This window comes from Hemiscyllium ocellatum, chromosome 2 (assembly GCF_020745735.1).
Source record: "Hemiscyllium ocellatum isolate sHemOce1 chromosome 2, sHemOce1.pat.X.cur, whole genome shotgun sequence".
Taxonomy (NCBI): domain Eukaryota; kingdom Metazoa; phylum Chordata; class Chondrichthyes; order Orectolobiformes; family Hemiscylliidae; genus Hemiscyllium; species Hemiscyllium ocellatum.
In genome coordinates, this window is record NC_083402.1 from 41,614,846 (window position 1) to 41,630,992 (window position 16,147).

The 16,147-nt window shown below is 45.8% G+C and overlaps 1 protein-coding gene across 1 annotated transcript in view; it reads right to left on the minus strand.

Annotated features, from left to right (window-relative positions):
• The window catches only part of LOC132822837 (isocitrate dehydrogenase [NADP], mitochondrial-like), an 84,248-nt gene extending 70,187 nt beyond the window's left edge, over nt 1-14,061 (minus strand). The window contains exon 1 of the mRNA XM_060836209.1: nt 13,731-14,061. Coding sequence (XP_060692192.1) covers nt 13,731-13,986 — 256 coding nt within the window. The 5' untranslated portion in view covers nt 13,987-14,061. The remainder of the gene's footprint in view (nt 1-13,730) is intronic.
• Nucleotides 14,062-16,147: the final 2,086 nt, after the last annotated feature.

Below are 16,147 nucleotides of genomic sequence, written 5' to 3' on the forward strand. Positions count from 1 at the left end.
TCACTTTCATAGGAGTCAGTATGATTAAAACATTTACTTACAGGTGTCCCTCCTTGTAAGGTCAGTCCCATAAAGGGTAACTGAACTTGGAGGTGCCAGTTAGAGGGAGGTTCTCCCCTCTCTCTCTTGATGGTTGCTGCACAATTCCTGTATTATCTGTTGCTGTCCCAGATTTTTAGTTATGCAAAATGTCACAATGAATAACAAACCAAGATACCACAGAATGGCAGTGGCCATAACCATCTGTCAGGTTGCTTAGGGAGCCCTCACAGCGTTTTCCATGTAACAGGCAATTAGCTACCTGTCGGCAAAGGTCATTTCCCTTTGAGGGTTGAGGTCTGCAAGGGCTGCTTTTCAATCAAAAGACAGGTCAGTCAGTTCCTCATTCCCAAAAAGTGGTAGCCACTGCAGGGCCTGTAAACAAGTACAAATAATAACGATGGAAAAGGCCCCATGTCCAGATGAGATTGGGCTTACTGAGGCCAGTCAGGTAAACACAGTAAAGGGGGGGTGGAGTGAATGTTTCCAAGGGGGTGGCTAAATCTGGAGAGCACACCTTCAACAAGTCACAAGAAAGTGTTGGGCAATATAAAGTGGCCTTCAGATGTAGCAGAGGAGCCACCCTCCAAGAATAAATTACCAAGAAGCCCTTAAATAGTTGTTAACTGGCCAATGAAGAACATTGATTAAATAATAGACAATAGGTGCAGGAGTAGGCCATTCTGCCCATTGAGCCTGCACCACCATTCAATATGATCATGGCTGATCATCCTTAATAAGTATCCTGTTCCTGCCTTATCTCCATAACCCTGGATTCCACAATCCTTGAGAGCTCTATCCAACTCTTCCTTAAATTAATCCAGAGACTGGGCCTCCACTGCCCTCTGGAGCAGAGCATTCCACACAGCCACCACTCTCTGGGTGATGAAGTTTCTCCTCATCTCTGTCCTAAATGGTCTACCCCGTATTTTTAAACTGTGTCCTCTGGTTCGGCACTCACCCCTGCCTCCAGTGTGTCCAATCCTTTAATAACCTTATATGTCTCAATCAGATCCCCTCTTCTAAACTCAAGGGTATACAAGCCCAGTCGCTCCAGTCTTTCAGCGTAAGATAGTCCTGCCATTCCAGGAATTGACCTTGTGAACCTACGCTGCATTTCCTCAATAGCCAGAATGTCTTTCCTCAAATTTGGAGACTAGAACTTCACACAATACTCCAGGTGCGGTCTCACCAGGGCCCTGTACAGCTGCAGAAGAACCTCTTTGCTTCTATACTCAATCCCTTTTGTTATAAAGGCCAGCAAGCTATTAGCCTTCTTCACTACCGCTGTACCTGCATGCTTACCTTCATTGACTGGTGTACAAGAATACCCAGATCTCTTTGTATTGCCCCTTTACCTAAATTGATTCCATTTAGGTAATAATCTGCCTTCCTGTTCTTGCCACCAAAGTGGATAACCATACATTTATCCACATTAAACTGCATCTGCCATGCACCTGACCACTCACCTAACTTGTCCAGGTCACCTTGTAATCTCCTAACATCCTCCTCAAATTTCACCCTGCCACCCAGCTTTGTATCATCAGCAAATTTGCAAATGTTATTACTAATACCATCTTCTATATCATTAACATATATTGTAAAAAGCTGCGGTCCCAGCACTGATCCCTGCGGTACCCCACTAGTCACTGCCTGCCGTTCCGAAATGGAGCCGTTTATCACTACTCTTTGTTTCCTGTCAGCCAACCAACTTTCAATCCAAGTTAGTACTTTGCCCCCAATACCATGCGCCCTAATTTTGCTCACTAACCTCCTATGTGGGACTTTATCAAAAGCTTTCTGAAAGTCCAGGTACACTACAACTACTGGATCTCCCTCGTCCATCTTCAGATTTACATCCTCAAAATATTCCAGAAGATTAGTCAAGCATGATTTCCCCTTCATAAATCCATTCTAACTCTGACCTATCCTGTTACTACTATCCAGATGTGTCGTAATTTCATCCTTTATAATAGACTCCAGCATCTTTCCCACCACTGAGGTCAGACTAACTGGTCTATAATTTCCTGCTTTCTCTCTCCCACCTTTCTTAAAAAGTGGTATAACATTAGCCACCCTCCAATCCGCAGGAACTGATCCCAAATCTATCGAACTCTGGAAAATAATCACCAACGCATCCACGATTTCTCGAGCCACCTCCTTCAGTACCCTGGGATGTTGACCATCAGACCCCGGGGACTTATCAACCTTCAGACCTAACAGTTTCTCCAACACCAATTCCTGGCAAATATAAATTCCCTTCAGTTCAGGTCCTTCAGCCACTGTTACCTCTGGGAGATTGCTTGTGTCTTCCCCAGTGAACACAGATCTGAAGTAATAATTCAATTCTTTTGCCATTTCTTTGTTCCCTGTAATATATTCCCCTGTTTCTGTCTTCAAGGGCCCAATTTTAGTCCCTAGTGGCTTCCACTACTTTTCCTGCTCCTGGTAAAATACTAGCGATGGCAGCTCATTCAAGCTTTTGCAATCTACCTCCAACTCCCAACTTGTCCCCAAAGCTCCTGAAACACCCCCACCATATGATTACAGAACAAAAGGAGGCCATTGAACTCATCATGTCTATGGTAGCTCTCTACAAAAGCGCTCGACTACTTCCATTCTCCTACCTTGCCTCCTCTAGCTTGTCCCACCAGTTAATTATCCATTTTTCCACTAAAAAGGTCGTAATTGAGTGCACCTCGAACAAATCCTCAGGCAGTGCATTCCAGATCCTGACTACATCAAACAGGATTTCTTCAATACTTCATAGCTGGTTTTCTGCAGTTTCTCCCCATCTATTGTGTCCAGACCCTTCATGAGTTTGGGGATATGAATGCAAATGCATGGGTGTACCAGAACTTTCAAGTCCTCTTCCACACCACATACTATCCTAACTTGAAACTATATTGCCATTCATTCATTGTCACAGGATTAAAATCCAAGAACTCACTTCCTGGCAGCACCGTGACCATATCTGCACTATATGGACTGCGTTAACTCACCACCACCCTCTCAAGATCATTAGAGTTGGGCAACAAATGCTGGTATTTCTGGTCCACAATTCATGAAAGGATTTTTAAAAAAGTTATGTTGAAGCCATACCAGTGTTTTGTCATATCATCCCAGCTTTGTACTCTAACACACTGACAGACCTAGGGTCTAAAGTGCTTTATTAATCACTTTCTCAAAATATCCTTTCATCTTCAATGATTTGTGGTGAATATACCCTCACCCCCCGCCATTCCTCTGTATCGTATTCCCCTGCAGAACTGTACACACTCTGTCTTATATAGCCTACCACGTCCTTCACACCAAATTAAGTCACTTGGCATATTTTTCATTAAATTGCACCTGCCACTTGTCAATCCCCATTCCAACAGCCTGAATAAGTCCTCTTAAGACTTGTTACTATTCTCCCCACAGTTTAGTAAAGTTTGAAATTGTACTCTGTGCACTGAAGTCTGGCTCATATATATAAAATATTTAAAAAAGCAGGAGTCCTAACACAGGCCACAAAGAACTTCAATATATACCTTCCGGTGGCACAGTGGTTAGCACTGCTGCCTCACAGCGCCAGAGACCCGGGTTCTATTCCCGCCTAAGGCGACTCTCTGTGTGGAGTTTGCACGTTCTCCCCGTGTCTGCGTGGGTTTGCTCTGGGTACTCCGGTTTCCTCCCACAATCCAAAATGTGCAGGTTAGGTGAATTGGCCACGCTAAATTGCCCGTAGTGTTAGGTGAAGGGTAAATATAGGAGTATGGGTCTGGGTGGTATATGCTTCGGTGGGTCGGTGTGGACTTGTTGGCCCGAAGGGCCTGTTTCCACACTGTAAGTAATCTAATCTAATCTAATCCAAAGACTGTATACCACTATTCTCTATTTCCTATTAAGAAATAGCAAAGGGATGAAGACACTGGTAGGAGCAGCCTGTAACAGCACTCCAACTTTCTAATTTTGCAGCCTGCAAGGACCATGTGCAACAGTGACTTCCAGAACTGGAAGCAGCTATATACCTTTATTGGGAACATTGATCTATAGGTCCCCTAACAGTAGCTGTTCTATAGAAGACAAAATATATCAGAGATAATAAAGGTATACAAGAAAGGTAGTGTATTAATCATGGGTGATTTCAATCTTCATAGAGTCATAGAGATGTACAGGATGGAAACAGACCCTTCGGTCTAACTCGTCCATGCCGACCAGATATCCCAACCTGATCTAGTCCCACTTGCCAGTATATCCCTCTAAACCCTTCCTATTCATATACCTATCCAGATGTCTTTTAACTGCTATAATTGTACCAGCCTCCACCACTTCCTCTGGCAGTTCATTCCATACATACACCACCCTCTTTGTGAAAAAGTTGCCCCTTAGGTCCCTTTTAAATGTTTACCTTTTCACCCTAAACCTATGCCCTGTAGTTCTGTACTCCCCCACCCCAGGGAAAAGGCTTTGTCTACTTCGCCTATCTATGCCTCTCATGATTTTATAACCCTCTATAAGGCCACCTCCAACACTCCAGGGAAAACAGCCCAAGCCTATTCAGTCTCTCCCTATAGCCCAAATCCTCCAATCCTGGCAACAGCCTTGCAGATATTTTCTGAACCCTTTCAAGCTTCACAACATCCTTCTAATAGAAAGGAGGCCAGAACTGCACATAATATTCCGAAAGTGGCCTAACCAATGTTCTATATAGCTGCGACATGACTTCCCAACTCCCATACTCAATGCTCTGAAATGTCCTGTACAGCCACAATATGACCTCCCAACTCCTATACTCAATGCACTGATCAACAAAAGAAAGCATACCAAACACCTTCTTCACTATCCTAGCTACCTACGACTCCGTTTTCAAGGAATTGTGAACCTGCACTCTCTTTGTTCAGCAACACTCCCCAGGACCTTACCATTGAGTGTACACAGAACAACCTCGGTTATCTGAACATCAATTATCCAAATTTTGGATTTTCCAAACAAGATCTCAAGGTTACATCAAAGAGGTGTTACCGACACTGGTGCGACAATCGCATCTTTTGTTTGAACTGCACGAAGGTGGAAGGAATCATTGAGAAAATGAATTCCATCAAGAAATAGTGGATTGATTATGCCTCCCATGCTTCTGAAAATGCTTTGGTTATGGAGGGAAAGGAAGACCTCTGAATGTTTTACATACTTGCTTTTTTTTTTAAATAAAACACATGTGAACTGTTTAAATAACGTATTCTGCTGTAACTACCACAGTGGTTTATTGGAGAGATGATATGGACAGGGAATTGAAATGACAGACATTAAAAGAAAACTAACCAGCTATATATTACAGGAAGCATGACGCTGATTCACAGCTTTTAACGTGTCCGAGTACAGCTCTTAGCCATCCTCTCAACAGGTCTCTTTTTCCTCAGTCAGCTGAATAAATTCGGCATGATGGCGAATACCCTTGCCAACTTTTATAGGTGTGCCATTGAGAGTATTCTGTCTGGATGTATTACTACATGGTAGGGCAACTGTATCATTCAAGATCGGAGAAGGTTACAGACAGTGATGAACTTGGCCCAATCACAAAGGCTAACCTCCTATCCATAGAATCCATCTACCACGCCCGCTGTCAAGGAAAGGCCCCAGCATTCTCAAAGATCCATCCCACCCTGGCAAAGTTTTTCGACAACCTCTACCATCAGGGAGAAGGTACAGAAGCCTGAACACACACACCACCCGGTTTCATAACAGTTTCTACCCTACTGTTGTTAGAATACTGAATGGACTCACAAACTCTTAACATTCGGCTGTATCTGTGTTATTGTTTTTGCCGCTGTTTACCTATTATTTAGTTATTTATGCTACTTAACGATGAGATCTGCCTGTAGTGTTTACAAGACAAAGCTTTTCACTGTGCCTCAGTACATGTGACAATAAATTCAATTCAATTTCTCCAATTAACAGATTGCCAAGTCCAATTGCTTCTGAATCTCAATTGGTAGAATAATCCATCCTGTACGAAGGAAAGGGTCATGATGCATTGAAAACACAGGAGAGCCTCAACAGCAAGGTCTGATCCACAAAACAGCTTCAGTATTGAGAATAAAAATATAATAGCGCAGCTGCTGAAGATCTGAAATAAAAAAAACTGACTCACATCTAGAGATAGAGAAACAGAGTTATCATTTTGAGTCCAGTGAGACCCTTTGAATAGTATCAATGACTGGTGATATTTGTTTCTGGAAGTGTGTCCCTGCTCGAACACTTCAAAGCATTAGGTCATAACACTGTATGTTCCTTTGTTTGCATTCAGATTGGTTATCTGAACAAAATACTCCCCACCTGTCTCGTTCAGATAATTGAGGCTGTTCTGTGAATCCTGCCCTGATCTGCCTTTCCAAAGTGCAGCACCTCGCATTTATCTAAATTAAACTTCATCTGCCACTCCACAGCCCATTGGCCAATCTGATCAAGATCCCATTGCGCTCTGAGGTAACCTTCTTCACTGTCCACTACACCTCCAATTTTGGTGTCATCTGCAAACTTACGAATTATACCTCCTATTTTCACTCCAAATCATTTATATAAATGATGAAAAGAAGTGGACGCATCACTAATGCATGTGGCAAACCACTGGTCACAGGCCTCCAATCTTAAAGGCAACCCTCTATTACTCTATTTGGGCGGCACGGTGGCACAGTGGTTAGCACTGCTGCCTCACAGCGCCTGTAGACCCGGGTTCAATTCCTGACTCAGGCGACTGACTGTGTGGAGTTTGCACATTCTCCCCGTGTCTGCGTGGGTTTCCTCCGGGTGCTCCGGTTTCCTCCCACAGTCACAAAGATGTGCGGGTCAGGTGAATTGGCCAAGCTAAATTGCCCGTAGTGTTAGGTAAGGGGTAAATGTAGGGGTATGGGTGGGTTGCGCTTCGGCGGGTCGGTGTGGACTTGTTGGGCCGAAGGGCCTGTTTCCACACTAAGTCTAATCTAATCTACCCCCCTCTTCTACCTTCAAGCCAGTTCTGTATCCAAATGGCTAGTTCTCCCTGTATTCCCTGAGATCTAACATTGCTAACCAGCCTATCATGAGGAACCTTGTTGGACACCTTACTGAAGTCCACATAGATTACATCGACCGCACTGCCCTCATTAATCCTCTTTGTTACTTTTTTAAAAAACTCAATCAAGTTTGTGAAACATGATTTCCCATATACAAAGCCAATCAGTGCTGCCTTTCCAAATACATGCAAATCCTGTCCCACAGGATTCCCTCCAACAACTTGTCCACCACCGATGTCAGGCTCACCAGTCTATAAGTTCCCTGGCTAGTCCTTACCACCTTTCTTAAACAGTGGCACATTAGCCAACCTCCAGTCTTACAGCACCTCACCTGTGACTATTGATGACACAAATATCCCAGCAACCACTTCCCTAACTTCTAGGGTACCCTTGATCAGTTCCTGGGGATTTATCCACCTTTATGTGTTTAAGACATCCAGCACCTCCTCCTCTGTAATATGGATATTCTTCAAGATGTCACCATCCATTTCCTCACATTGTATATCTTGCATTTCCTTCTCCACAGTAAACACTGGTGCAAAATACTTGTTTAGTGAAAAAATCAGACTAGCAGAGCCACAAGTAAGAATTCATAGAGTGTATTCGAGACTGTTTCCTCGAAAAATATGTTGTGGATGTAACCAGAGATCCTGCTATTTTGGATGTGGTGATGTTTGAATTTGGCAGTTGTATTAAATGATCTCAGGGTGAAGATTCTCTATAAAACAGTCTTGATAACATGGTAGAATTTAGCATTTAGTTTGTGAGGCAGAAACTTGGGTCAGAAACAACTGTGCACACTTAAATAAGGGTAATTCTATAGGAATGATAACTGAGCGTTCTGAAGTGGACTATGAAAGGAGTTTTGCAGTAAAGTTAGTTAAAAAAACAATGACAATGACAGACATTGAAGAAAATAATTCATAGCTCACATCAAAGATATATCCTGGTAGGAAAGGAGAATTTTAGGAAGGGGATAAGCCAAACATGGTTAAACGATGTTAAGGCCAGCATCAAATTGAAGGAAAAGTACCTGATGTAGGGAACATTAGTGGTAAGCCAGAGGACCGGGAAAGATTCTAACACCAACAAAAGATGACCCGGAAAAAGACATTGAGAGTACATTTGAAACTAATATCAAAACAGACAGCAAGACTTTCTCTAAATACTTAAAAGTTAAGAGAGAAAGAACAAAATGAGATTGGTCCCTTAGAGGGTAAGGCAGTGGAAATAATAATGGGGAACCAGGACAGTTGAATGAATATTTTGCATAAATCTTCACAGTAGGAAAAACTAATAGCATTCTAAGATTACTAAATATTGAAGGGGAAGAATTGAAATAAATATAATAATTATCATGCAAGCAAAAAAGTGCAGACATAGGGAGAATATGCAACCTCCACACAGACAGTCACCCAGAGCTGGAACCAAATCCAGTTCCCTGGTGCTGTGAGGCAGCAGTGCTCACCACTGACCCATGTCATCGTTCCAGGTTGGACCTAAAAACACCAGCAACAGTTCTCCTTCAAGATCCTCCGCTCCACGCTTGCAGCAATGCACCAGCACCTAACCTCTCTACAGTCAGCCCTGTCTCAGCTGAGGGCCACACTCTCTCAGAATTGCAAAGGACCCACTCCGTACTACATCCTCAGGAGAATTCATAATCTCAACAAACAGTATTTCAATTCCATCTCAAATATCAAAAACTGTAAGTACAACAAACTTTTATCTACCCACCTCCATAACCAGCACTCAACAAACATTCCAGAAGATTCCCCCGGCCTCTGGAACTGCTCAGACGCCATTAGCCATGCAGCTACCACCCCCACGCTGATCAACGATGTCACTTCCGCCCCCATCATGGCCACTCCCATAGCCACTTCTGACCCTCACAATTCCTCATGCATCACAGTGACATCACTTCTCCCCTTCACATCATTGCTGATGTCACATGCTCATTGACTTCCACCACCACTACTGCCATGTCTGCCACTACTTCTGTCCCCACCAACGCCACTCACCTGCATTCTGCTGACACGCCCCCCCCCCCCCCCCACAGATCCCACTGTCACCATTCCCGGCCCCCAGAACCCTGAGGGGAACATCACCCCTGTTCATGACTCCACCCCCATTCCCCCCACCATCACACTCACTCTTGTTACTGGCTCCACCCCCACTCCCAGCTTCACACCCACACCAGATCCCAGCCCTGCCGAGTTTTCACCATCCCCCCAGACCTCCCCCTCACTGAGGACGAATGATCAGTCCTCAGCAAAGGACTCACCTTCATCCCCCTCTGTCCACGCATCAATGAATACACACTGTAACGTCGAACACTTCTTCCGCCGCCTCTGCCTCCGAGCTTACTTTCACAATCAGGACTCCCACCCACCTTCCGAGGACCCCCTCACCCAACTCCAACACACTGCATACACCTGGACACCTCGTGCTGGCCTATTACCTGCCCTCGACCTCTTCATTTCCAACTGCCGCCAGGACATTAACCGCCTCAACCTGTCTACCCCCCTCCCCCACTCCAACCTCTCACCCTCACAATGCGCAGCCCTTCAATCCCTCTGCTCCAATCCCAACCTCACCATCAAGCCAGGAGATAAAGGGGGTGCAGTGGTAGTCTGGCACACTGACCTCTACACGGCTGAAGCCAAACACCAACTCGAGGACACCTCTTCGTACCGCCCCCTCGACCATGACTCCACCACCCCCCATCACCAAACCAGCATCTCCCAGATCATACAGAACCTCATCACCTCAGGAGATCTCCCACCCACAGCTTCCAACCTCATAGTCCGGAAAGCCCGCACTGCCTGGTTCTACCTCCTTCCCAAGATCCACAAGCCTGACTACCCTGGCCGACTCATTGTCTCAGCATGCTCCTGCCCCAATGAACTCATTTCTACCTACCTCGACACAGTGCCACCTCCCCCCCCCAGTCCAGGAACTCCCCACATACATTAGAGACACCATCCACGCCCTCCACCTCCTCCAAGAATTCCGTTTCCCCAGCCCCCAACGCCTCATCTTCACCATCAATATCCAATCCTTCTACACCTCCAACTGCCATGACCAGGGCCTCTAAGCCCAGTGTTTTTTCCTCTCCCGACGTCCCCAACAGTATCCTTCCACCAACACTCTCAATCGTTTGGCTGAACTGGTCCTCAAACTTAACAATTTCTCCTTCGAATCCTCCCACTTCCTCCAGGGGTAGCCATGGGCACACATACGGGCCCCAGCTATGCCTGTCTCTTTGTTGGCTACGTAGAACAGTCGATCTTCCGTAATTACACCGGCACCACTCCCCACCTCTTCCTCCGCTACATTGATGACTGCATTGGCGCCACCTTGTGCTCCCACGAGGAGGTTGAGCAATTCATCAACTTCACCAACACATTCCAACCTGACCTTGAATTTACCTGGACCATCTCTGACACCTCTCTCCCCTTCCTGGACCTCTCCATCTTCACTAATGACGACCGACTTGACACTGACATTTTTAACAAACCCACCAACTCCCACAACTACCTGGATTACACCTCTTCCCACCCTACCTCTTGCAAAAATGCCATCCCGTATTCCCAATTCCTCCGCCTCCGCCATATCTGCTCCCAGGAGGACCAGTTCCACCACAGAACAAACCAGATGGCCTCCTTCTTTAGAGACTGCAATTTCCCTTCCCACATGGTTAAAGATGCCCTCCAACGCATCTCGTCCACATCCCACACCTCCGCCCTCAGACCCCAACCCTCCAAGCGTAACAAGGACAGAACGCCCCTGGTGCTCACCTTCCACCCTACCAACCTTCGCATAAACCAAATCATCCACCAACATTTCCGCCACCTCCAAAAGGACCCCACCACCAGGGATATATTTCCCTCCCCACCCCTTTCCACCTTTCATAAAGACTGTTCCCTCTGTGACTACCTGGTCAGGTCCATGCCCCCCTACAACCCACCCTCCAATTGCAAAACATGCGCCCACACCTCCATCCAAGGCCCTAAAGGAGCCTTCCACATCCAAAGTTTTACCTGCACATCCACCAATATCATTTATTGTATCCGTTGCTCCCAATGCGGTCTCCTCTACACTGGGAAGACTGTACGCCTCCTAGCAGAGCGCTTTAGGGAACATCTTCGGGACACCCGTACCAATCAACTATACCGCCCTGTGGCCCAACATTTCAACTCCCCCTCCCACTCTGCCGAGGACAAAGAGGTCCTGGGCGTCCTTCACTGCCGCTCCCTCACCACCAGACACCTGGAGGAAGAACGCCTCATCTTCCGCCTCGGAACACTTCAACCCCAGGGTATCAATGTGGACTCCAACAGTTTCCTCATTCCCCCTTCCCCCACCTCACCCTAGTTCCAAACTTCCAGCTCAACACTGTCCTCATGACTTGTCCTACCTGCCTATCTTCTTTTCCACCTATCCACTCCACCCTCCTCCCGCCCCCAACCTATCACCTTCATCCCCTCCCCCACTCACCTATTGTTCTCTATGCTACTTTCTCCCCACCCCCACCCTCCTCTAGCTTATCTCTCCACCCTTCAGGCTCACTGCCTTTATTCCTGATGAAAGGCTTTTGCCCGAAACGTCGATTTTACTGCTCCTCAGATGCTGCCTGAACTGCTGTGCTCTTCTAGTACCACTAATCCAGAATCTGTACTCAATAGAGTTTGGAAGAATGAAAGATAACCTTATTGAAACATACTATTTGCTTATGGGACTTGACATAGTAGGTGGGCAGAACTGTGGGTAAAAATCCTTCCATATCACTTCCCTCCAAGGCCCCAAGGGATCCTTCCATATCCACTTCCCTCCAAGGCCCCAAGGGATCCTTCCATATCCACTTCCCTCCAAGGCCCCAAGGGATCCTTCCATATCCGCCACAAGTTCTTGCGCCCACACCTCCACACTCACTTCCCTCCAAGGCCCCAAGGGATCCTTCCATATCCGCCACAAGTTCACCTGTACCTCCACACACATCATCTATTGCATCCGCTGCACCCGATGTGGCCTCCTCTATATTGGTGAGACAGGCCGCTTACTTGCGGAACGCTTCAGAGAACACCTCTGGGCCGCCCGAACCAACCAACCCAATCACCCCGTGGCTCAACACTTTAACTCCCCCTCCCACTCCACCGAGGACATGCAGGTCCTTGGACTCCTCCACCGGCAGAACACAACTACACGACGGCTGGAGGAGGAGCGCCTCATCTTCCGCCTGGGAACCCTCCAACCACAAGGTATGAATTCAGATTTCTCCAGCTTCCTCATTTCCCCTCCCCCCACCTTGTCTCAGTCGGTTCCCTCAACTCAGCACCGCCCTCCTAACCTGCAATCCTCTTCCTGACCTCTCCGCCCCCACCCCACTCCGGCCTATCACCCTCACCTTGACCTCCTTCCACCTATCCCACCTCCATCGCCCCTCCCCCTAGTCCCTCCTCCCTACCTTTTATCTTAGCCGGCTTGGCTCTCTCTCTCTTATTCCTGATGAAGGGCTTATGCTCGAAACGTCGAATTCTCTATTCCTGAGATGCTGCCTAACCTGCTGTGCTTTGACCAGCAACACATTTGCAGCAGAACTGTGGAACAGTCGATGAAAAAAGGGCACAATCTCAGAGTAAGGGATTGTCCATTTAAGACTGAGATGAGGAGGAATGTCTTCCCTCAGAGTATAGCAAATCTGTGGATTTTTTAACCACAGAAGCCTCTCAGGCTGAGTCATTAAGTATGTTCAAGGCTGAGATAGACAGATTTTAATCAGCAAGTAAATCAAGGGTTATGAGGACAGAGCAGGAGAGTGGAGTTGAGGACTATCAGATCAGCCATGATCTCATTGAATGGCTGGCAGTCTTAGTAGACTGGATGGCCTATGCTGTTTCTACATTTTAAGGACTTTTGGGACATACAACTGTTTGACAGTCAATAATCATCGAACCGGTCAATGATTTTGTCCCCAAGTTAAAGATGGAATGCAAAGCTGGACTTTCAGAGCAGCAGAAAGATAAAATCTGGTTTCTGAAGAATGTGAAAGCTACAGGAACACATTCACTCGAAAGCTAACAACCTCATTCACTGCAAACAAAACGCCGAGTGGCCAAACGGTGTATTTCACAGCACAAGCTTACATCACAGAATGCTGTTAGAAATACAGACATCGGAATTTTGAAATGGCAAATAAAACTGGCGCTCAACAGTGATGACAAAACAACACGTAAAGTGTGGATGAGCTATGGTTTAAATAATAGAGATTCTGGACATCTTAAAACAAAACAGGCTTAACTCAGGTGAACCATTACTACAAGTTGGTACCGCTGGATTCATTCATCCACGGGTCCCTTTGTCTACTGCTAACATTGTGAATGGTTCCTGAAAAACACCTTTTTGAATTCAGTGATGCAGTGACCTTCCGCCCTAGGGAAGGTGGGTGTTGTAGGGGTCCCAGAGCTGTGTAAAGCTTGTGGAGCCTCCCAGCTTTCAACCTGACCGCAAAATGAATGAGCTGTGCCAGTGAAAACGCCGGCAGCCCGTATGTGCAAGCCGTCACGTCGCAAGCTGTTCACATATGCAGGACGAAACTTTCCTGAGTTCACTTGAGTCTGTGTTCAAGGGAGAAGATTATGATTAAGGCTGACTCACAGTCTCTTCGCTGGAGAGTACGGACGGTGGGGTTTCTCCACCAGGAGCAGCTCCGAACCGAGGGAAGCAGAATCTTGAAGAAACTCGCCATCTCTGTGTCTATCTGTGTGTGCGTGTGTGTGTGTGAACAGAGGCTGTAATGTGGGAGCAGGAAGAATCCAATACGTAAGCTGCGTGAAGGCGACCCAGAACGTGCTCTGGGTGCAGCTGAAACAAGCTGTGTGAGTGAGAGCCACAAAGTCACAGTCATTCCCATTTACCCAAACATCAGCATCTTCCAAAATTCAGAAGCAGGACCTGGGGGCATTGTCCAGTCGATTATTACCAGAATCATGAAATGAGGGGAGGTTTGAAATCTACAATTTGAAATGAACGATGACGTGCTCCCAACTGCGTGATGAGGCAGGAAAACGACTTTTCACAAAGACTGCCTCATTCGGTTGCGTTTTTTTTCCGCATTGCCTTTATTGAAAGATATTTTGTATAAACGGAGACAGTATTTCAAACAATGCAAACAACATGTGATGGAGAAACCCAGTGTGTCTGGCAGCATCTGTGGAAAGAATGAACAGTTAATGTTGCAAATCTGATCTGACTCTTTCAAAAGTCACATTGGACTCAAAATATTTAACTCCGTCTTTTATCTCCATAGATGCTACTGAGTTTCTCTGGCGTTTTGTTATTCTTTTAATTTCAGATTTCCAGTATCTGCAAAACTTTGCTTGTATTCGAATGTTTCCAGCAAAGGGAAGCCGCTTCCCAGGAAAACTTCCAAACATTTCTGCTGGCAATGCTCAGCTCCACGTTTAAGGAAGGCCGAATGCCACACCATGTCTCCAGATGTCCCCAGACAGACACAGGAAATAGTCGGTTGAGGAGAATGCCTGTCGATAATAATCCGTGCTATGGACCTGAGGGGATGTAAATCAAAATCCATAACATGATGGATGTTTATTCTTGAAGAGGATTATAATTGTCATATTCCTGAAGTTGACAGCAAGGGAGTGAGTTGAAAATGTGTTGCTGGTTAAAGCACAGCAGGTTAGGCAGCATTCAAGGGAGTGAGTTGAGTTACTTAGCTCCCAAATCCCTAGCATTAGTTTGTGGAATTTTGATGTGAGCATAAGCCAACCCGGTTTGATCTCAGCTGGAACACCACCACAGCCGCAGGCTTTGTTGTTTTCTGTCATTTAGTTGTTTGTCGCAACTCTCTGATCCATGATCATGGATTCAACTGTAGGGCATTGAGGGATAGCCCAGAGACTATCAGTTGGCACTGCAGATTCAAAGTTGAAAAGTTGTAGAAAATATTATTTCTACTATTTACAGATGGCATTATCAGCTTTAAGAAAAAGAAACACTATCTTGTGAACAATGGAGATATTATCCATTTGATCTTAGTCTTTTTTTAAAGATTACATCATGGAATTTGGGCATCAATAGCTGACCAGCATTTAATGCCCATAGCTAGTTCTCCTTGAGATGGTGGCGGTGAGCTTCCTTCTAGAACCACTGCAGTCTGTTTGGTATGTGTGCACCAGCATTCTGACCCAGTGATACTTAAGGAGCGATAATATATTTACAAGTCAGGATAGTACACAGCTTGGACGAGAACTTAGTAGGTTATGATGTTCCCGTGTATCTGCCACCCTTGACCTACTAGATAATTTGTTTGTGGGTTTGGAACTGCTGTCCAAAGACCATTGATTAATTTCTGCAGTGCATCTTGGAAATAGTACATCCTGCTGCTACTGAATGTTGGTGGTGGATGGACTGAATATTCTATGGTGCTAATCAAGCAGGCTGCTTTGTCCTGGCTGGTGTCAAACATCTTGAGCTTATTGGAGCTGCAGTCATCCAGGCAAGTGGGAAGTATTCCATCACACCCCTGACTCAGGAGATGAGTTACTTGCTGCATGGTTCCTTGCTTCTGCCTTTCGCTTGTCGTACAATATTTATATGGCTAGTCTAGTTCAGATTCTAGTCAGTGGTAACTCATCAGGATACGAAATAAGAACAGGAGTAGGCCATTCTGCTCCTCCAGTCTATTCCATCATTCAGCAGGATCATGGGTGATCTGGCATGCCTTAGGTCTACTTTCCTGCATTTCCCTCACAACCTTTGATTCTCCTACTGAACAAAATCTATTTATTGTTTACAGTGGGGAATTCAGCAATGGCAATTCCATTGAATCTCAAAAACTGATGGTCAGATGGTCTTATTGGAAAAGGTCAGCCCTATGTAGCATGTCACTTGCCGCTTAAACCTAGATATTGTTCATTCTGAATGTGAACATGGATTGCTTCAATATCTGAAGAATTGTGAATGATGCTGAACATTATGCTGTCTTTGGGCAATATTCTCTTTTAGAGTCATAGAGGTGTGGAGCATGGAAACAGACCCTTTGGTCCAACCCA